Source organism: Melanerpes formicivorus, unplaced genomic scaffold (genome assembly GCF_026170545.1).
Source record: "Melanerpes formicivorus ecotype bairdi unplaced genomic scaffold, bMelFor1.0.p_v2 SCAF_94, whole genome shotgun sequence".
NCBI classification, from domain to species: domain Eukaryota; kingdom Metazoa; phylum Chordata; class Aves; order Piciformes; family Picidae; genus Melanerpes; species Melanerpes formicivorus.
In genome coordinates, this window is record NW_027142446.1 from 1166828 (window position 1) to 1188786 (window position 21959).

At 48.6% G+C, this 21959-nt stretch overlaps 1 protein-coding gene across 1 annotated transcript; it reads right to left on the minus strand.

Annotated features, from left to right (window-relative positions):
• Positions 1-6897: 6897 nt before the first annotated feature.
• Positions 6898-21676, minus strand: TMEM64 (transmembrane protein 64). The gene is made up of 3 exons (XM_068165867.1): positions 20915-21676; positions 14053-14208; positions 6898-9470 (listed from the first exon to the last, which is right to left on the minus strand). Exons 1-3 carry the CDS (start codon positions 21674-21676, stop codon positions 9276-9278), a joined length of 1113 nt encoding a protein of 370 aa, XP_068021968.1. The 3' UTR covers positions 6898-9275.
• Between the last annotated feature and the right edge of the window lie 283 nt (positions 21677-21959).

The window sequence follows — 21959 nt, forward strand, 5'->3', positions numbered from 1 at the left end:
AATGGCATCCTGGCCTGCATCAGGAATAGTGTGGCCAGCAGGAGCAGGGAGGTCATTGTGCCCTGTGCTCAGCACTGGTTAGGCCACAGCTTGAGTCCTGTGTCCAGTTCGGGACCCTCAGTTTAAGAAGGACATTGAGACACTTGAAGGTGTCCAGAGAAGGGCAACAAGGCTGGGGAGAGGCCTTGAGCACAGCCCTGTGAGGAGAGGCTGAGGGAGCTGGGGTTGCTTAGCCTGGAGAAGAGGAGGCTCAGGGGAGACCTCATTGCCCTCTACAACTACCTGAAGGGAGGCTGTAGCCAGGAAGGGGTTGGTCTCTTCTCCCAGGTAACCAGTACCAGAACAAGAGGACACAGTCTCAAGCTGTGCCAGGGGAAGTTCAGGCTGGAGGTGAGGAGAAAGTTCTTCACCGAGCGAGTCATTGGTCATTGGAATGTGCTGCCCAGGGAGGTGGTGGAGTCACCATCCCTGGAGGTGTTCAAGAGGGGATTGGATGTGGCACTTGGTGCCATGGTCTAGACATGAGGTCTGTGGTGACAGGTTGGACTCGATGATCCTCGGGGTCCCTTCCAACCTTGGTGATACTGTGATACTGTGAAAATAGGATATTTTAGGAGAAAATTCCTCTCTCAGGCAACTGCAGTCACACACTACACCTGTACAGGGCTTGCAGCAAAGCTACCTGAAACACTGCAAACATTGTTAAGGATAATGCTGTACATCATCAGGAAACAGAGCTGCATCTGGGCAGTTCAGAGACACCCATGTAGCTCATACAGAGTCAGCATGGAAGAGGACACCAGGTGCTACCTGCAACCCCCAAAAGATGGATCCCCAAGGACTTTTCCCTAAGACAGTACAACCCACAGTGTGAATCTGTCCTGGCTTCTCTCCATGGCTGCCATGCCTTTACTGTTCACCAGAGCAGATAAAATGAAGGAAAGTGGATTTGTACCAACATCCCTGCCACTTACAAAAGCAAGTTCCTGCCCTGCCTCAAGGTTGATATTCAGTAATCTCTGTGTCTGCATTTTCTGCATTGTGAATGCATTCTTCTGTGGCTCCCTTCCCTTCTCCTGCTTGGGTTTTCACAAGTGAAAAGGATTTGATTTTTGTCTTTTAATAAATTACCTTTAATCCATTCTCTAAGGAATGACTCACTGGAAAGGGAAAATAACCTCATCTAATTAGAGTTGCCAGGATTTTTACCTCCTGGTATGTATACTAATGCCCTCCCACTAATTGCAACCTTTCCCTTCCTTCTCTAAGTTTCCCATTCCATTCTTAAACTGCTTCTTTAGGGACACGTTTTCAGAACTCATTACTTCAAGTCTCTTTGCCCCCATGCAGAGATGCCAGAGGCTCTGGGGAGTGCAGAGTTCTTCGTCCAGAACCTGGAGGATTTCCACACCCCAAAGCTTGTTTGAAAGGAACAGCAGCACTGTCATAAACACTTCAATCTAAAGCAGCAGCATTTGCAAGGAGAGGGAATCTTTCACTGGGCTGAGTGATGAAGCTGGATAAAAGACAGATTCATCAGCTGAAAGGAGCCAGCTGCAGAGAAAGATCTGTTTAATACTGGACCAGCACATATGCACATTGGAGTCTTCTGTCTGGCTGCAAATCGAGTCATAACCACAAAACATCTGCTAAACCACCATGGCTGACATGGGGGTGGAGGGAATGTTACAGCCAATGAATTATGGTTAACTCATTTCAGGCAAAAACCCCAAAGAACTGTGCTTTTGCCAGGCCAGGCACAAGACATCTGCCCGGCTGGAGAGGAACTGTTTACAAAGGCCTGCTGTGACAAAATGAGGGGCAGTGGCTGAAAATTAGAGAAGAGCAGCTTCAGACTGGATGTGAGGAAGAAGTTCTGCACCATGAGGGTGGTGGAACACTGAAATGGGTTGCCCAGGGAGGTGGTTGAGGACCCATCCCTGGATATATTCAATGTGAGGCTCAGCAGGGCTCTGGGCAACCTGATCTAGTGGAGGATGTCCCTGCTGAGTGCAGAGCAGGATGGATTAGATGATCCTTAGAGATCCCTTCCAACCCAGACCATCCTGTGAGCACATTACAACCAGTGCAGCTTTCCCACAAAATGCAGCAGACACAACAAAACTGCTGGTAAAGCACCAGCCTGTGTGACGCTGGAGCTGCACACATGCATGCAGGTATTGTCCCCACTGCTGTGAAACCCTTTACCCAGTGGAACATTGAGAGGACTGGAACACAGGGATTTGAAATAGTGTTAGCTGCAGGGAAATCCTTTCATGCCTACCATAGTCCTGCACCCTAGCAAGTGCCTGGAGAGCTTCATTTTGCACAGGAGTTGATGAGTGTGGGAGAGCTTACCATGACTGGGTGAACAACAGAAAAAGTCATCTTGTACCTCAGTTTATATTCACAGCAGAATAAAGGGAATTCATGTATTGCTATGAATGTTACCAATCCCAAAGGCTTCTTGGATGGTGTTGGGGTTTTGTTGTTGGTTTTGTTTGGGGTGTTTTTGTGGTGGTGTTTTTTCAGCTTTTGGTTGGTTGGTTTATAACTTGAGCATAGGAAAAGGAAGCTACTCAGAAAGAGATCTGAGAATAAAATACACAGAATAACCTCTGGCTCTGCTTCAATCCCTGCCTCCCTGCCTGGTGGAAAACCAAATGGAGACTACAAAGCTCTTCCCAACCCAGCCACCACCTGAGCCAGGCAAAGCAGAGCAAGGCCAAAAGGAAGCCTTTCAGGCAAACAGACCACCTGCCATATACAGAAGGTATCACAAGGGCAGGAACAAATGTTCCTCTTCTGATGGGAGCTATCTACTGCTTCTGGTTTGAGCTTTGCTACCCTGGGTTATAAAAGCAAGTCCTACAGGGAGAGGTACACATTCAGTAGCCCTCCAGAAGCAGAGATACTCTTATTCTACCTACTTCTGAGATACTATTCCTCATAGCTGTGAAATATCCCAGAATGTATCTGTTTGGAAGAGACCTCCAAGACCACCCAGTCCAATCCTTGACACAGCACTGAAGGGTCAACACTAAACCATGTCCCTGAGCACCAGGTCCACATGCTGCTTAACCACCCCCAGGGATGGTGACTCCAGCAGTGCCATGGGCAGACCATTCCAAGGTTTGAGAACCCTTTCAGTGAAGAAATATTTCCTAGCATCCAAGCCTGAACCACCCCTGGCACAACTTGTAACCACACAAGACCTCAGAAACAGTCATAGCAAGTCAAGGTTGAAAGGGACCAGCAGTAACCTCACACTGCTGCCATTCCAGTGTTACTTGCTCCCAGTAGTACCACTCCCACCTTCAAAATCCCAAGCAAAAACTCCAGCCCTCTACCATCTGGGTGCTACATGGCATACTGAAGCACATGGTTACTCCCTCACAAAAATCACAGTCAGAGAACTCATTAGTCTATTCCCTCACCACCTCTCACAAGAGTGGAGAGAATATTTGTGATCTTAAGCAGTCAAGTCCCTAAGGCAAGGAGAGAAAAGGTGTGATTAGTACAGTCCATCACCACAGGCCTTTCCTTCCTTCCTTCCTCCAACCCACAACCTTTAAGGGAAGCAATTATAGCCCACTGGGAACAGAGGGAGACACCTCACAGACAGCAAATCCACGTCCCGTGTGTCGCCCTAGGGAAGGTCCTTCACGGGCCATAGGCTCCTTCATGGGCCACGGGCAAATGTGTGACCGACACTTGGCACATGGGGGCTTGCACCCCAGCTGTATCTTGCCCTGCTACTGGGACACACAAAACCACTCTGATTAGAGAAACACCAGAGAAGTTTGTCAAAACACTATTTCAGAAGCTAAGAGTCAAAGCATGCTCAAATCTTCCAGAAGAGAGAACACTGATCTACCTGCAGCTGAGGCCACCCAGCTGTCCTCCCTCAGAGAGGCCAGCGCTGTCACAGGATTGAAGAAAACACAGCACTTGCATGCATTCACAGTCATGGCAACATTAAGGTTAGTTTAACCTCCTCAAACTTTACAGCAGGAAGAAAGGAACAGGATTGAATCTGCAGACTCAGTTATTTCTTGCTGCTTATCACCAACAAGTTGACACAAATTAAAAATCAATAGAGCAGGACAGCGAGAGACAAATGAGACAAACCAATGTCCATGAAGAGAGGATGTGCCAGGCACCCCTCCCTGTGCTGCCAGGCACATCCCCCCTGTGCTGCCAGGCACATGCCCCCTGTGCTGCCAGGCACCACCCCTGTGCTGCCAGGCACATCCCCCCTGTGCTGCCAGGCACCACCCCTGTGCTGCCAGGCACATCCCCCCTGTGCTGCCAGGCACCTCTCCCTGTGCTGCCAGGCACATCCCCCCTGTGCTGCCAGGCACCCCCCTCTGTGCTGCCAGGCACATCCCCCCTGTGCTGCCAGGCACCACCCCTGTGCTGCCAGGCACATCCCCCCTGTGCTGCCAGGCACCACCCCTGTGCTGCCAGGCACATCCCCCCTGTGCTGCCAGGCACCACCCCTGTGCTGCCAGGCACATCCCCCCTACCCCATGCTGCCAGGCACATCCCCCCTGTGCTGCCAGGCACCTCTCCCTGTGCTGCCAGGCACATCCCCCCTGTGCTGCCAGGCACATCCCCCCTGTGCTGCCAGGCACCACCCCTGTGCTGCCAGGCACATCCCCCCTACCCCATGCTGCCAGCCACATCCCCCCTGTGCTGCCAGCCACATCACTGTAATGCTGTAGGACCAGAAGGGACAGGGCTGAGCTGCTTTCCCTCAGCAGAGGCAGGATTTACATCAGCTTCCCCCCTGCACTTGATTTCCTATTTCCTCATGACCAAACCATCATCTTCTTATGCAGATGAGACTGGCACCAGCTTTGAACTGATGCCAGCAAGGAAGCCTGTCACAGGGCCACTGCTTGTCATTCAGAATGGGAACACATTGGTACAGTTCATCTGCAGCATTATGCCATAGACCTTTGGCAAGGCTGGACAACTCCAGTCATCTTGCTCAGCCAAAAGGCAAATCACACCAACCTGAAGGGGAAAGCTGCAAATGAAGGCAGAGGATCTGCTGCACCACCCTAGCCATACACCCCTGAGAGCAGCTCCTCCATTCTCCAGGCTTCAGGCAATGCTTGCTGAGGTTCTGGTGCAATCGGTAATCTATTGGTAAGGCAGTAAGAAAGCTCTTTGGACAAAAGATGGTTTTCTCACAGGTACTCAGCATAATGTTAATTCTGACAAATCCATCATGCAGTTTTACTTACCACAAGGAGGAGGAAGGAAAACTGGCAGCACACAACTGAGATGCCTTCTTCTGCGTGACTTAGGTGTGTTTGATATACAGATGGCAGAACTTTCACCATCATGGGGACTCAAGACACATTGGTGAAGGTAACAGGCAGATTTTATTCAAACTGGATTCACAGCCTTTTATTTTCTTCACTTGCAATAGGAAGGGAGACTGTCTGAAAAAAAAATGGCTCCAAACCAATCACATCACCTTCCCATTCAGAAATGCCAATCCTCTTTGGGTGCAGCTGATTATTGCTTACCATCACCTTTCACCAAAAGGGCAGAGGGGACCAACACCTGAGTCTCAAAGTGCTAAGCATGTGTTTCATTAAACAATACAATAAAATCAGGTGTCTTTCCTCTGCCAGTGACTCCCCACCCAGGGAATTCATCCTGACCAAACTCATCTCCTGTGACCGGCTGACCTGCCTAGGGGATGAGGGAAACGCTGTGGACGCTGTCTGTAAAGCCTTTGACACGGTCTCCCACAGCACTCTCCTTGAGAAGTTTGCAGCCCATGGCATAGCCAGGTGGACTCTGTGCTAGATGCAGAACTGGCTGGACAGCTGGGCCCAAAGAGTTGTGATAAATGGAGTTAAATCAAGCTGGCAGCTGGTCACAAGCGGTGTCCTGGATGGGGGCATCGAGGGCACCACCAGCAAGTTTGCAGATGACACTAAATTGAGTGGGAGGGTAGGAAACCACTGCAGAGATCTGAACAGATTATGGCAATGGGCTGAGGTTAATGGAAATACGTTTAGTAAGACCAAGAGCCGAGTCCTGCACTTTGGTCACAACCCCAAGCAATGCCGTAGGCTTGGGGCAGGGTGGCTGCAAAGAAACCTAGTAGAAATGGAACTGGAGGGGCTGGTGGACAGTTGGCTGAACGTCATCCAGCAGTGTGCCCAGGTGGCCAAGAAGGCCACCAGCATCTTGGCCCAGATCAAAATCATGTGTCCAGCAGGAGCAAGGCAGTGATGGTGTCCCTGTGCTCAGCACAGGTGAGGCCACACCTTGAGCGCTGAGTTCAGTTCTGGGTGCCACAGGATAGGAAAGACAGTGAGGTGCTGGAGCATGTCCAGAGAACAGCACCAAGGCTGGCAAGGGGTTTGGAGGCTGTCACATGAGGAGCAGCTGAGGGAGCTGGGGTTGTTTAGCCTGGAAAAGAGAAGGCTGAGGAGGGAGCTTACTGCTCTCCACAGCTACCTTGAAAGGAGGTTGGAGTGAGGCTGGTGTTGGTTTCTTCTGCCAAGTAGCCAGCGACAGGACAAGAGGAAATGGATTTAAGTTGTGCCATGGCAGGGTTAGGTTGGGTATTAGGAACAAACTTCTTTACTGAAAGAGTGATCAGGTAGTGGCACAGACTGCCCAGGGAGGTGGTGGATCACCATCCCTGGAGGTGTTCAAGCTGTAGATGTGGTACTTTGGGATATAGCTTAGTGGTCATGGTAGTTGGGTTATTAACTGTACTTAATCATCTTAAAGGTCTTTTCCAACCTTAATGATTCTGTGAAATCCTAACTTGCTGCACCTCTAACACCGCATGCATAACGATGACACTCCACTGCACCTTCTTTCCACCTACTTCCCAGCAAACAAACCCTCTAATACATATTCCTTTAAAGAAATTTGAGTGAATTTATTGTATAAAATTATGATTGGCATGGTACAGAAAAGTTCCTCTGAATGCACATTTCCCATTGACTTGTACACAAAGATTACAAGTATCAAGCAAAATGCAAAATTCTTAAGAACTACTTCCATACTACAAAAAAGTGTTCACATAGTGAAGTTACTCTCGTTACAAAACGTCATGGAAAGAAGAGCACTTCAAAATCCGTGTTTGGGAAACGTCCTCAAACCGCCAACACAACCGGCAGTCAGAAAAGAAAGAGATCTCCCTCTCCAAAACACCGCTCTGGCTTGGCGAGACGAGCAAAGTTCAGGTCAGTTCATTTATGGAAGGGTTGTTCTCTCCAAGAAGCAAACAGACAAGAAAAACACAAACCCCCAGCCGACCCGGAGTCGGGAAAGGGCTCAGGTATCCTGTGATGACCAATAACGCCATCAGAATTGATCTGGCTCTCGTTCTCACACAGCAGCTGTCAGAGGCAGCGCTGTGAACGAACGTCTCCAGGTATATACAGCTTGCCTTTTCGAATGCAAACCAAAGGACCAACACAAACTCTGAAACAACAAAAAGGAGACAATCTGAACTTTCTTCTTCCATTCAGCTAGTTCAGTTCCTCAGGTCACAAACCCCAGGAAGAGCAGTCTGCAGAGGATGCACACTGAGAGAAGGAAGCTGAAGCACCAAGGAAGGCGCAGGAGTCGAGTTACGCCAGCAATGCACAGCCTCACGTGAAGACTCTTGGAGGCCATCAGGTCTCTGCTTCCCAACAACCTTGCAGACCTGCTGTTCCTTAACAAGACAAAAATCCTTGAACCCAACAAGCAGCAGCCTTACGAAAGGGAGGCACAGTCATACCAGCAGGAAGTAACAAAGCTTTGAAGACTGCAAGCATCCTTTAAAGCCCACCCAAAAGAACTACAAAGTGAGCAGTAGGTTACATTGCTTTTGCATCAGATGATCCGAGTGTGTCTGAGTGATGAGCGCCGGCACCTTCTGGCTATCTACACAGAGCTCACACCCCAGTGCTGCTGCTCTGCTTTCACTCACACACACGCATGCACAAGATGCCATGGGGTCAGCCAGCCCAAACGCAGTGCAAAACAGGCCGTGGTGCACGGTGAAGGAGCGGAACCCTCCCAGCACTGTCTGGCAAAAATGAAGTCAGAATTCCTGAGTCTCAGAGACACTGCTGGCCTCCTCCACTACTGGATTGAGTCTTCCAAGGAGAACATCTCGTTTTCCCTATCTTCACTCTGATGAATTGAGACTAGCTCGTGCCTTTTACAAAAAGCCAAACCTTTAGGAAAGAAGATGCCAACCAAAAGGAAGGTTTAAAGCTTTGTAAAGGGAGAGGGGGAGTCACTTTACAAAATCAAGGCCACCTTCATGGAATATTGGTACTGCTGGCATCCCATCGTTTCCTTTCAAGGAGAGGTTCAGCTCCCTGTGCTGGAAGCCTCGTTACACACAGCCAGGCGAGCTGGAAAACTCCATCCTTTTAACACTCACTCTGAACAGGACTAAGGTGGAACAGCCCTTTGTCACAATCACCAAGGTGGTAAAAACAATGCAACCATCAAGTCATGAAGTCTCCTTCAAACAGTCACTGCAATCTATTAAAACTTCTGTGTTTTTCCCTTTTGCTTTGCATATTACACAGTGTAACTTAAAATGTTATTTAAGAGCACTTCAGTCCCACAAGGTAGGATTTAAGCTTGTGTGAATACATATGCATGGCTCTGCAACATTTTTAATGACTTACAAAAATACATTCAACCAAAACTTTGTATAGGGTTCTCTCTTTCTTTTCGTTGTTGCTGTAAAACTCAGAACTGAAGGGAAAGCCAAATGGTCCCCACCGTTAGCTAAGTAATACACCCCAAGCTCTGGAAGCAACTCCAAAAGCAAAAGCACACTCAGGAATACCAACCATCGGACTGCATACTTCCTCACTCATCTTCATCAGTAACAAAACTCTACTGCATATAATTATTCAGCCTTATAAATAATGCTAAGCAGAAAAATATTTACCTCTGTGCTACTTTTCTCTGTTTATAGATGCATTTCACAGTTGAGAGAAGCAAAGGAAAAAACAACCCTAAAGTGCAGACTATAGGCCATGACAGGCATAACAAACGACCAAAGGTGCAGTCAGATTTGTGTTTACATCTTAAGTTACTTCACCATCTTCCTTTTCCTGCCAGAAGTCAGCCCATGTGCAATGAAGAGTGAAGAGGTGGTCGTTGGTCTGTGCCACAGGACAACCTGCAACCACTTGGAATTTCTTTTTAAAACTAGTTGAATTGTCCAGAGATATTTCTCAGGTCCACAAAACCCTTGCTTTATTAATACTTAAGAATCACACAATATTGACACCTCCCCCAGAGAATGCTACTGTCCTTTTGTTGCAGTATGTGGCTGAAGCACTGATGCTGGGCTGAGTGTCTTTGCCAAGAGACGTCTTCATTTCCAGCTCGCAGGCTACAATGGCTGCGTTCAGCTCCACTTGAGCTCGGTGAACCACATAAAACATGAGTCCTATGCTTATGACAATCTGCAAATGAAACAGAAGAGTGTTGTACAGAAACAGCAAGCACAAATACAAAGCAGTTGTTGACCCAAGGATTCACAGAGGCACCTGCTGTCTCCACGTTTCACAGGCAAGACCTCAGAAGGGAGATTAACTGAAGCAAGGAGCGCCACTAAACCTAGACGCTAGCAAGGTACCCTGCAGATGAGATGACAGACATTACATAGAGCTTAAATACTGACAGCAATTGAAAAGTTGTTTTCTTTCTTTCCATCACCACCCACATCCTTGCTAGAAACCCATTCCCTCCCTTTCTCTCTTGGAAAAGGCTCACACAACAAAAGCCTGCAGTGCCTTTCTGTAAGTCAGGAAGGCTGATTTCTTTTGTCCTGGTTTTGCTGGGGGAGATTCCCAGGCCAGACAGGAACTGCAGGCTGCTAGCAGTTTAAAACCAGCCAGGGCAGCTGACCTGAGCTGGCTCACAGGTGTACCCCACACCATAAAAAGGAGGAGGTTTGCTGAGGACAGGTGCTCCTCCTGCTCCTGAGGACTGCTTTCCTCTCATTGGGACTGCCCTTTGCTTGCTGGGCTGAGCACAGCTCTGTGCTCTTTATGAATAGAACAGAATTAACCAGCTTGGAAAAGACCTTTGAGATCAAGTCTAACCTATCACCCAACGCCATCTGATCAACTAAACCATGGCACCAAGCACCCCATCCAGGCTCTTCCTAAACATCTTCAGTGATGGTGACTCCACCACCCCCCTGGGCAGCACATTCCAATGGCCAATCTCTCTTTCTGGGAAGAATTTCTTCCTAACATCCAGCCTAAACCTCCCCTGGTGCAGCTTGAGACTGTGTCCTCTTGTTCTGGTGCTGGCTGCCTGGCAGAAATGACCAACCCCCACCTGGCTACAACCTCCCTTCAGGTAGCTGCAGAGAGCAATGAGGTCTCCCCTGAGCCTCCTCTTCTCCAGGCTAAGCAACCCCAGCTCCCTCAGCCTCTCCTCACAGGGCTGTGCTCCAGACCCCTCCCCAGCTTCGTTGCCCTTCTCTGGACACCTTCCAGCATCTCAACATCTTTCCTAAACTAAGGGGCCCAGAGCTGGACACAGGACTCAAGGAGCAGTTTGGCTGTTTCAGCAAATCCATTTTCACTTCAGCTTGTGAGTCCTCTCTCCTTTCCCTGATTCCCCTTTTCTGCTCACCCTTTTTCTATCACCCTTGGGTGATAGAGTAACTGCTGTAATTCAGCTCCAGATAGTGGCTAACAGAGATATCTGTGTATTAGAGAAGTAATAGGCTGAAACTGTAATGGGCCTCTGCAACCTGCAAAACAGCAGAGATGGGGAGTGCAAAGGAAAGGAAACTTCTTGTCCTTGCCCCTCTGGCATGGAAGCAGCAGTGACACTATGCTTCTCAGAACTAAACAGGGCAGAATCAGGGCTTCTGACTGATTTACTTTAGTCTGTATGGGAAGAGCTTTATTTCTGGAGGATGGCTCAGGGAGGGGACAGGATGTTGGTGGTGTGAGGTTTGGGGCTGGGTTCTTTTTTTGCTTTAAGGAGGAAATACTGTCCAAAACACCAGAGGATTTTATTTCAGGCTGTTGCTCTAAATTTTATCACTAACAATTTTTCAGCTTTCACCACAAACATTACCAGGAATAAACCTGGCCAACTTTTGCTTACATATTACTCATTCACTGACACTGGCATGCAAAGCACTCCCCAGAGGCAGCCTTCAGTTTCAACAATAGACCAGTTACATTTTCAGCTGAGATCCTCCTTAACTGACTGACTAAATGAAATCCTGCTGCCTCATAGTGCTGGGCCTTTTGAAAGGAGTCAACTCCTCTGCCTTTCTTCTGAATGGTTTATAAAACTAGCTGGAATCTGCAGCTTCCACCCCAAAAACTCCAAAAGAACCAAGAGAAGCTAAAGCTTTGAGTCGAAAAGCTGAGCTTTGTTATTAATTGGTAGGGATATGCTTACTTTAAGATTAGCAACTACCACTTAAAACATTTAACAGCAGGGCATGAAGGATGTTGAGCATCACTGAGTGAGACGATTGGCAAGCACGGCCAGAGGACAATTGTGGCTGGGAGGCATCCCCAGCAGGGCTGACTGCAAGAACAGACCAAATTGTCCAGGACTTTTGTCCAGTCAGGTCTTGAAAACTTCCAAGCATGGAGATTAGACTGTCTTGCTGGGCAACCTGCTCCACTGCTTGACTGCCCTTGCAGTGACAAAGGTCTTCCTCACCAGTTCAAGTTGTTTATTTCAAAACCTGGCTAACATAACAGTGAAAGAGAGAATATGGACACCAAGATCTGAATGTACAGGAAAAGCAGCTTGTGCAAGTATTGACATTTCACTGGTTTGGGAAATGTTGCTACCAGTAGCCTGGTTCCCTAAATAAGTATTTCAAATATATATATATACACACACAGAAAACTATGAGATATGAAGAATTTTGGATCTCCTATGAGGACAGACTGAAGGAGTTGGGGCTGTTCAGTCTGGAGAAGAGAAGGCTCTGAAGTGACCTCATTGTGGCCTTCCAGTATCTGAAGGGGGCTACAAGAAGGCTGGGGAGGGACTGCTCAGGATCTCAGGTAGTGATAGGACTAGGGGGAATGGATTGAAGCTGGAGGTGGGGAGATTCAGGCTGGAGGTGAGGAGGAAGTTCTTCCCCATGAGAGTGGTGAAGCCCTGGAATGGGTTGTCCAGGGAGGTGGTTGGTGTGCCGTCCCTGGAGGTGTTTAAGCCCAGGCTGGATGAGGCTGTGGCCAGGCTGATCTAGTGTGGGGTGTCCCTGCCCATGGCAGGGGGGTTGGAACTAGATGATCCTTGTGGTCCCTTCCAACCCTGACTGATACTATCAATTTACTACAACAAAATCCCACTAAAGCCCAGCCAGGCAAAGCACCAGGCTGAAGCCTGAGAGAAAGCAGGAGAACAAAAGTAATTCCTCCACTAACAGCTTCTCTTGATTTAGTCTGGTCCCAAGGACTGCTCTCAGAGGTAAGAACTCCTCTTCAACTGTTCAGCCTCCCCAGACAGTGCTTACCTGAGTAATAGTCATGCTACAGACTGCATACAGTCCACAAAGGAGAGCCAATGGCATTAAGAGTCAAAAAAAGAAAAGACAAAAAAAGGGAAAGATCACTAAAAACTGCTAGCCTGGAAACAACAGTTCACTGCCAAAACGAAAGCTGATCAAGTAACCACTTCTTTGATCTCATTGATCCATCAAAGTTACTTACCTCTTATTTAAAAAGCAATCCTTAATACTCATAAACCTCTCCTGTGAGGTCTATAAATTGCATGCTCTTTTTAAGAACACACAGATTAGGGGCAGGGGGAAGGACAGGAGAGGTTTAAAGTGGTCCTGACTGAATTTTTCTATCTCAAAACTGTTAAGTATCAGCTGTATGAGTGTAAAAACTGAGGAAGGTAAATGACTGCAGTAGCAACTGAAAGTTTGCAAGCCATGGTATCTGCTGGCCAAACCCAGCCTGAAGCACCTTGCTGCTCTCTGAGCAGGTTTCAATATATAATCTGTTTCTGAAATACTCTGTGCTTGTCACTGTCTCAGATCAAGGCTTACCCCCAAGATTTATTGACACATTATTTCATCAGCTAAACTCAAGTAAAGGTGCTATATACCTCTCACTAATTTACTCACCTGTAAAATTAGGATCTTCTGATTTAGGCATCAGCATAATTGCACTTCTTCAGCACTTTTCATCACCAATACCTATGCAAACTTGGGAGTGTTCAGTGCTAATGGTGAACCCTGCACAGGTGCTGCTGGGTCCAAGCAGCCTGAGCACACTACTCCACATATGCTTTTGTGTAGGGGTGGCTTACCAAGTCCACAGTTCATCAGGAAATGACCACAGGGGGAAAGAGAAGAAAAGCTGACAAAGCTGTGATAGGAAGAGAGAGTGCTAAAGTTCTGCTCTGTGCCATATCAGATAGGAAAGAACTAAACCTCGTGCACAGAAGAAAGCAAAATCAGAAACAGTGCACTGGAAACTCTGTTCCCTGGGTACCTAACAGTCAGTAAGCCTGGGAAGCAGCAGCAGCAGCTCAGTTTTACACAAAACCTTCTCAAAATAGCAGTAACAGAGATACAAATTCAACACTTTCTAGAACCTATTAGTCTTCCATACCACACGATGCTCAGTCTGTAAGATGCTGGCTGCCTCAGAGCAAGGAGCTGTTCCGTCAACAGACAGCACAGCACCTACATCTCCCCGAGCCTCCTGCAGACCAACCCTTCTACACTGGAGGCTGTGCAGTCTGGAAGAGAAATCAGCAATGCTGAATCTCTGCATATCATACATCCCATATGCATGCAGCTTCCAAGGTGAAGATTCAGTGACTTGAAGAGACAAAGCCACAGGAAGGAAACTTGCCAAAAGCAAAGGCCTGTCTTGATACCCACTGGTACCGAAGATGCCTGAGAAATCAGAGGGATAAAGAAATAAACTCAAACACAAGATGATGATGGTTTCCAGGAAAAACTGCTTGCCCAAGCAGCCAGAGAGACTGACACTACTGCTACCAAGATCTGTGAGAGCAGCAACTTCATCTTACCTGTAAACCGAATATAAAATAGCCGCTGACACTCTGTTCTGCAATGACATCCTCCATGGTGCGCAGCGTAGTGCCCAAGTATGAGTTCAGGAGCTGAGTAGGAAGCAGTCCAAGTGAAGAAGCCATCAGGTAGTTGGGTAGTGACAAATCTGTAATCTGAATAAAAGAAAGTGTAAGAAACTGAGCACAGCTCCAACATGATTTAAGTGCATGAACAACCAGACTGCTACTCCTACAAGCATACACACACACAAATGAAATCATTCCTTGCATTCCTTCACTGGAACTTTCCACTGTGCGTAATAACACAGTATGTGGCTAGTCTTCATCTGCCCTTTGCAAAGCCAGTAGGTTTCATTTCATTTCATCTTACATTACACAACATCTCCATGCCAAACTCATTACCTAAGGATGCAATTACACTGTTCGTTGAGGATGTTTATTTGCTTGTGGGGAACAAAGCTCCACAATTTATGTGAGTTTGCTCCCACAAAGAAGCTACTTCATTAGAATAGAATAGAATAGAATAGAATAGAATAGAATAGAATAGAATAGAATAGAATAGAATAGAATAGAATAGAATAGAATAGAATAGAATAGAATAGAATAGAATAGACAAGACATGAAGGCCTAAAGCAAAAAATCTATTTACTCTGATTTTTACATGGCATGGCAACTAATGAAGAGAGAGAACTGTTCAAAATGCCACTGTATTAAACATGCTCTCGGTAAGCAGAGTGGCAGAGACAATTTGCCTTTGGAAGGCAGGGCAGCTGCCTGCTTATTAAGACACATACACCTGTCAGGGATGTCTAGCAGCAACATCTATCTACAAGGGTATCAGTAAGCTTTTCTACCCAAGGTAAGCTGTGTCACACTTCAATTAGTGAACAAAACAGCACACACAATTATAGCCTTTGTCAGTTTCTCTGGCAAGAAAACACCAATAATACCTCAAGGTATTTTCCTCTCATGGCTGCGATATTTCTGTTTTGGGTGCGTCTGTGGACGGTGTACATGGGAACAAAGTACACCGCACTGGCTGAATTCCTATCAGCCACTGGGACATAACAACTGCAAGAGCCAAGAGGCCAAAAGATGCTTACACAAGAAAAAATGAAAAATAGGAGGAAACTCTAAGCTACAAATGATTCTGAAAAGGAAGATTTTGAGGCAAGCCATCTCAGGAATTTTCCAGATGCAAGTTCTAATTAAGAACAGCCCTAATGCTGGGAGCCTCGATGGAAACTATTGACCTTGACGGATTTGTACAAGACAGGAGAATTGCGGCAAAGTTACTCATTTCACCCTGCTATTCTTAAAATAAACTGTGGGTACTCTGAAAGTCACAGTGCCGAATTCTCAGAGCTTTGAGCACCATCAGTGGAAAGTTTTTAGGAGGAAGGGCAGGCAAGGGAGGAGAAGAACACAATGAAGCATAAACACGAAGAATAATTCGCTGGAACAAGATCCAATCAGCCAATCCCGAACTTCACACTGCAAATTACACTTCCCACAGACCAAGATACAAAGGAGCAACACAAAGAATCCATTGCCCTCTCCATACAAGTATCATTCAGATTTCTAAGGAAAAAGGCACTTCACAAATGTGTTGAACTTCGTACTTGACCGAAGCTCTGACAAGAGTCACTTTTCACATGAGAATAATCTGGGTCGTGTTATAAGAACCAAAACTTCCCATACTGTCAAGGGAATGAAGGGACTGCTATTAAAAGTCTCTGAAATACCAGTGCTGAAGCAAGACTTGTTAAGTAGGACACTGCCATTAAATCTAATGGAGCTGGGAAACTTCCCAAAGGTTGCTTTAACACTCCCAGGTACCTCTTCCGTTTGTGCAGATGTATTAAGGACACTTTTGTGCAGGACCACACCTTTGCTGATGGGGATCTGCCCTGCAGCAACTGGACCTGCTAGGCCATGAGACTGTTTCCAAGCAAAGAGGAGACTGCCTGTGGACACATGTGACTGAGACTTCTGATCAAAATGGTCCAAGTTAGGAGAAGGAGGGGAAAAAAACTGCAGACCTTTTCAATTCCTGGTTTGTGGGATTTAGTCTTGGTGGCATCCCCTCCCCCAGAGGCACAGCAAGGGGACAGCATCCCTCCCTAAGAAATCTGAGACATTTTCAATAGAACTTAAAGCTTTCCATGTCTTTCCTTCTATGAAGCTTTACCTGATCTAGAAACCTGGGGGTGGGGAGGGTGTTGGTGTTGCATGGCCAAGTTGCAGAACAACAGCAACTCAAACTCTTCTACAGAAACCTCAGGCCAGCAAAACTTCAGAATCAAATCCCAATGCAATCACAGATACCAACTGTTAGAGACCATGCTGATGAATTAAAAATAATCATAGAATCAATAAGGTTGGAAAAGACCTCAAATCCAACCTGTTACCCAACACCTCATGATTACTAAACCATGGCTCCAAGTGCCACGTCCAATCCCCTCTTGAACACCTCGAGGGACGGTGACTCCACCACCTCCCTGGGTAGCACATCCCAATGGCCAACAACTTTCACTGGGAAGAATTTTCTCCTCACTTCAAGCCTAAACCTCCCCTGGCACAGCTTGAGACTGTGTGCTCTTGTTCTGGTGCTGCTTGCCTGGGAGAAAAGACCAACCCCCACCTGGCTACAACCTCCCTTCAGGGAGTTGGAGACAGCAAGAAGGTCTCCCCTGAGCCTCCTCTTCTCCAAGCTAAGCAACCCCAGCTTCCTCAGCCTCTCCTCACAGGGCTGTGCTCCAGACTCCTCCCCAGCTTTGTTGCCCTTCTCTGGACACATTCAAGAGTCAAAATGTCCTTCCTAAACTGAGGAGCCCTGAACTGGACACAGGACTTAAGGTGTGGCCTAACCAATGCAGAGTACAGGGGCACAATGACCTTCCTGCTCCTGCTGGCCACACTCTTCCTGATGCAGGCCAGGATGCCATTGGCCTTCTTGGCCCCCTGGGCACCCTGCTGGCTCATGTTCAGCTGCTGTGAACCAGTACCCCCAGGTCCCTTTCTGCCTGGCTGCTCTTCAGCCACTCTGACCCCAGCCTGTAGCACTGCCTGGGGTTGTTGTGTCCAATGTGCAGCACCTGGCACTTGGATGTGTTCAATCTCCTGCCCTTGGGCTCTGCCCATCTGTCTAGTTGGTCGAGGTCTCTCTGCAGAGCCCTTCCACCCTCTAACAGATCAACTCCTGCCCCAAGCTTGCTGTCATCTGCAAATTTACTGATGACTGACTCAATCCTCTCGTCCAGATCATCAGTAAAGATATTGGAACAGGACAGGGCCCAGCACTGATCCCTGGGGGACACCACTAGTGCCTGGCTGCCAGCTGGATGTGGCACCATTCACCACCACTCTCTGGGCTCAGCCTCCAGCCACTTCCTAACCCAGCTCAGAGTGCTGCTGTCCAAGCCAGGGGCTGACAGCTTGGCCAGGAGTTTGCTGTGGGGGACGGTGTCAAAGGCCTTGCTGCGGTCCAGGCAGACTCCATCCACAGCCTGCCCCACACCCACCATAATTTTTAATAATATTTAATACTGATATATTAAAATAAAATTAAGAGCTACCTAACCACTCTGGTAACAGGACCAGCCTTGGACAGGCTTTGTGCAGCAAAGCTTCAGTCTGTTCTTTGCAGGCCACACCTTTGGTTCAGTCCTATCAAAGAATCAATGCTTGTGCCAAGACTTTGTTGGGGGCTCAGTTGCCTTTGGGGATAGCAGCAGATTTCTATCCCCTCAACTGACAAAATCCTCTCTATCAGGTAGGCTGAGTAACAGACAGCAAAGGGCAATTCTGATGTGCTTTACTTTCTAGGGTAAAAAAAAAAGGCAACAAAAAACCCCCACACCAACCTGACAACCCAGAGAGAAAAAAAATTAGCCAGCAACTCTCCACTGAGCTGGGAATGCTGCCTGCATCCTCCTGCAAAGCAGGAACCATTCCCTCAGCTCTGATTTCACTGTGTGCCTTTCTGGAAGCACAGATTCTCACTTGGACATGTCATTTCTTCCATAAAGCTCTCCTCTCAGAGGAGAAAGAAGATATATCAATTCTGACCTAAGCTACACCTGGCACCACAAACAATCAGTTTGCATAAGTCCAGCTCCAGAGCCACAGTAGTGTGCAGGAGCTGATAACCTTCATGCCAGGCCTCCTTGCAGAGGTGCCATGGGGAGAGGGCTGTGTGGACAACACTTCAGCAAGAGCTATCAGCCCATCCTAGTGGCTCCAGCCACTGAGGCGTCACAGGAGTGCCAATTCAGTAAAACCACTCCAAGAGAAAAGCAAACATGCCTTCAGTTAAGAAGTTTCTAGGTCATCCAGAAAAGCAAGCAAATGCATTACCCCTGTGCTCCTACTGGGGCTTTCCCAGAGAGCAGCAGAATGACCTTAAGAGCAAGATATTCATGTCTGTCTGGTGAGAAGCTAAGAAATTTGTGTTAATTTTCTTCTTGTGCTGTTTCAGACTGTGTGATCCCATCACCAAACAAATGCTAGGAGGCTCCTCCTTCCTTCTGTACAGTCCCCTGCGAGTCAACCAGCCCAAACCCCTCAGCAGATGGTACACACCACTGAGCAAGGGCTTGTAATCCCAGCCCTGCAGATGATCACTCTCACATCAAGGTTATGCCTTGTCCTGGACCACATGTGTCACTTCCTTCCCCTCAAATATAGCTTCAGTTGACTTAAGGTAGCTTCAGTTTACTTAGACATGTAGAAAAAATGCACAGACCAGACTGCTGGAAAATTAAAGATGCATAAACTCACTGCTCCTTCCTTTACTATTAAGAGCAATCTTTCTCAAATTCAGTGCTGAGATTGTTAGCACAGGAAACTGATAGCTGGTTTGGACACCCTGAATCCTCTTGCATTTTAAAACTTCAGCAGAGCAGTAAGTCTTCAAAGAAGTCAGATTTCAAAGAAATGACAGCTCAGTCTGTGTAGGAAGAATTTTGTACTCCTTATGTAGCTTAAATTTGCCTCAGTGAGAAACTGTCTTGCTTGCATGCAGTATTTTTACTTTTCCAGTAATCTCAGAGTTCATATTAAATGTTCTCAGTTAAAAACTGAATCTCCTCTGCTTTCTTTGACTGAGCTGCAAAGCAATAAATCCAGAGTAATAAATGCAACCCATCTGAGCAGGCAATATCCAAGTTATGTGGCCTGCTCAAGAATCTGGATTCATCTCATTTCCTATCTGTTAACACTGTCACCTTCCACTGGGAAAGAAAGTTGTTTAGCTTGCAGGAGTTGCAGAACACAAAACATTGACTTACAGCATCCTTTTAATACTGGACTGGCCTGAATACTCTGCTGAATCTGGTTTCTCAGGAGGGCAATGCCAGGAAGGAAATAATTTTAACACTGCAATTCCCTGGTCAGTTCTTCAGACTCAATACTGCTCCACAACATCTGCTGACCGCTTCAAGTGACACCCACAGCTTGTGAACAACCCAAACACAACAGTTCTCCCCACTTTGGGAGCATCGCATTACACCAGACGCTTCATCTGCTGCAGCAGCACCCAGCTCCCAGCAGCACCCAGCTCCCAGCAGCACAGGTGTAAGCACCAATGTGGACATTTACCCAGTATGTGGATAAAAAAATGGAACAGCAGAGGTTCTTCTCATTCATAACATGGAAATGGTTACAGCATCTGCTTAGAAGGAAGATGCTGCAGCTCCTATGGGCAGAGATCACAGCTCCCGAGACAAATGCCCTGTCACTCACTGGTTTACACATAGCAATCTTAACTATTTCCTGTGGGTGCTAACCTCTGCAAATTGTGTGGCTTCATTCTGAAATAACAAATCTGGGATTCAGTGACCTGCTCATTTCAACCAGGTGACTGTCAGGATGGAGCAAGCACTTCAGAAGGGTAGAGGATAAGGACTGCTGATGAAGGCAAGGCAAGCTGTAAGCAAGCAGCAGCCCAAACCCCTTTGCACAGGGTCTCTTACAGTAAAGAGCATAAGAGGTACTATTAAAGCTTAAAATATTCTGCAATTTGGCTTGTCCTAGTTTTATTTCACGGAGTTAGCAGACACAAGTAAGGCATAACACACAGCCAAGAACAGATCTTTCAGAGGAAGCTCCTGGAAAGAGCTGAGGGTCTGAAACTGTCACCCTCAGCAGGATGGTACTTAAACGCAGTACCCTCCATCTTCTTTACCTTCTCCTTTGAGACGATCAAAGAGAACACTCATGTTTCGAGCTAGCCTGAAAGAATTTACCAGTCTTCATCGAAAAGCAGAAAGAAAATCAAGTCCAACCCTTTCCCAAACTCAACTTTCAGTACCACTCTGGTGCACCAAGGCCCTTCTGTCACCCTGTATTGTAAAGCTGTGCCCAAAACACAGTCTCCCCCGCGTGCATGGTCTTAAACGCTCCTTACAGATTTGCTGGATGTAGGCTACGAACATCAACCAAACCGAGCAGTAATTTTAATCTCTCTGCTTTTGTTTTTTTCTTTCCAACACAGTTATTTATACTAAAAAGCTAAGGGAGATCTGGCAAGACTGCTTAAAAACACTTTCTTCCTCCCACTCAAATCACTTTGAAAACACAAGGACGTTAAAATTGTTATCTGCAGCTTTTGCTACACAGGTCCTTGAGTTTCGAACGCAGTCTCGAACGCCAGAGAGCAATTCTAACGCAGTTACCACTTGACGCGGTACCTCGAGAACCTCCCTGCCCTCCCTCCGCAGGCACGGAAGGGCCACCAGCAAGAGCAGGTACAGAGGGTCGCTTGTGTCACAAGTAACAAAGCTTTCTTCCTGGGACAGGAGGCAACCTCCACCAGTGCCCCCGGCTGCTGTGGGGCAAGCCACGCTTCGGGACTCACCGCGAAGACGGCGTTCTGCAGCCCGAACGGGATGGGCGTCAGTCGTGCCAGAGCCACCACCTTGAGGCCGCTGCCGCCCTCCACGACGCGCACGACGGCGCTGAGCGTGTCGCTGCCCTGGATCCTGGCCCGGGCCCAGCGGGCCAGCAGCCGCCTGCAGGCCACGTGGGCGACGAAGGTGCCGATGAGGACGCCAAGCACCATCAGCCCCATGCCCAGCACGAAGCCGTACAGGTAGCCGGCGGCCACGTTGAGCAGGATGTAGCCCCAGCCACAGGGGAAGGACACGACGATGAAGCCCACGGTGAAGAGCAGCACGCCGGCCAGGCTGTCCAGGCTCTCGGCCCAGAGCAGCAGGTCCCGCAGGTACTGGCGCACTAGAGCCAGCGAGGCGAAGCAGAGGGCCGCCAGCACGCACACGCTGAGGCAGCTCTTGCACCAGCAGGTACCCAGGAGGCAGCAGGAGCAACGCCAGCCCCGGGCCTCGGCCAGCCCGGGCCCGCCGCCGCCCGCCTCGGGCAAGTGGCAGAGCAGCAGCTCTGCCGGCGGCAGCCCGCCCTGCTCCGCGTAGGGCCCCAGCAGCAGCCCGCCGGTCCCCGCTGCCTCCGCCGGAACGAAGCCGACGGCGTCTCCGCCGCCTCCTGCCGGCGTCCCGGCGGCTCGGGACAGCCAACGGCCGAAGTCCTGCCGAACCCCCTGTGCCGCCGCCTGCTTCACAGCGCGAGTGAGGAGCTGCAGCGCCGCAACCCCCACGCCCCACATCCCCTCGCCCCGCCGCCCGGTCCTAGCGCCCCCGAGCCGCCCAGCCCCGTCGCTCCCCGCCTCCCCACGCAGCCTGCGGACAGGGGCGGTCGCTCCCTCATCGCCCCGCCATGGCCCGGCTGCCGGCGGCGGAGCCCAGCGAGGGCCGGGCGGGGGCGGGGAAGCGGCAGCGGGCAAGGCGAGCAGGAGGGGGCCGCGCCTCGCCGCCGCGCGGGCTCGGCGGACGGAGGGGCCGCGGCGGCCTCCGCCTCCAGCCGCGCCGCCGGGGCTGCGGCGTTAGACG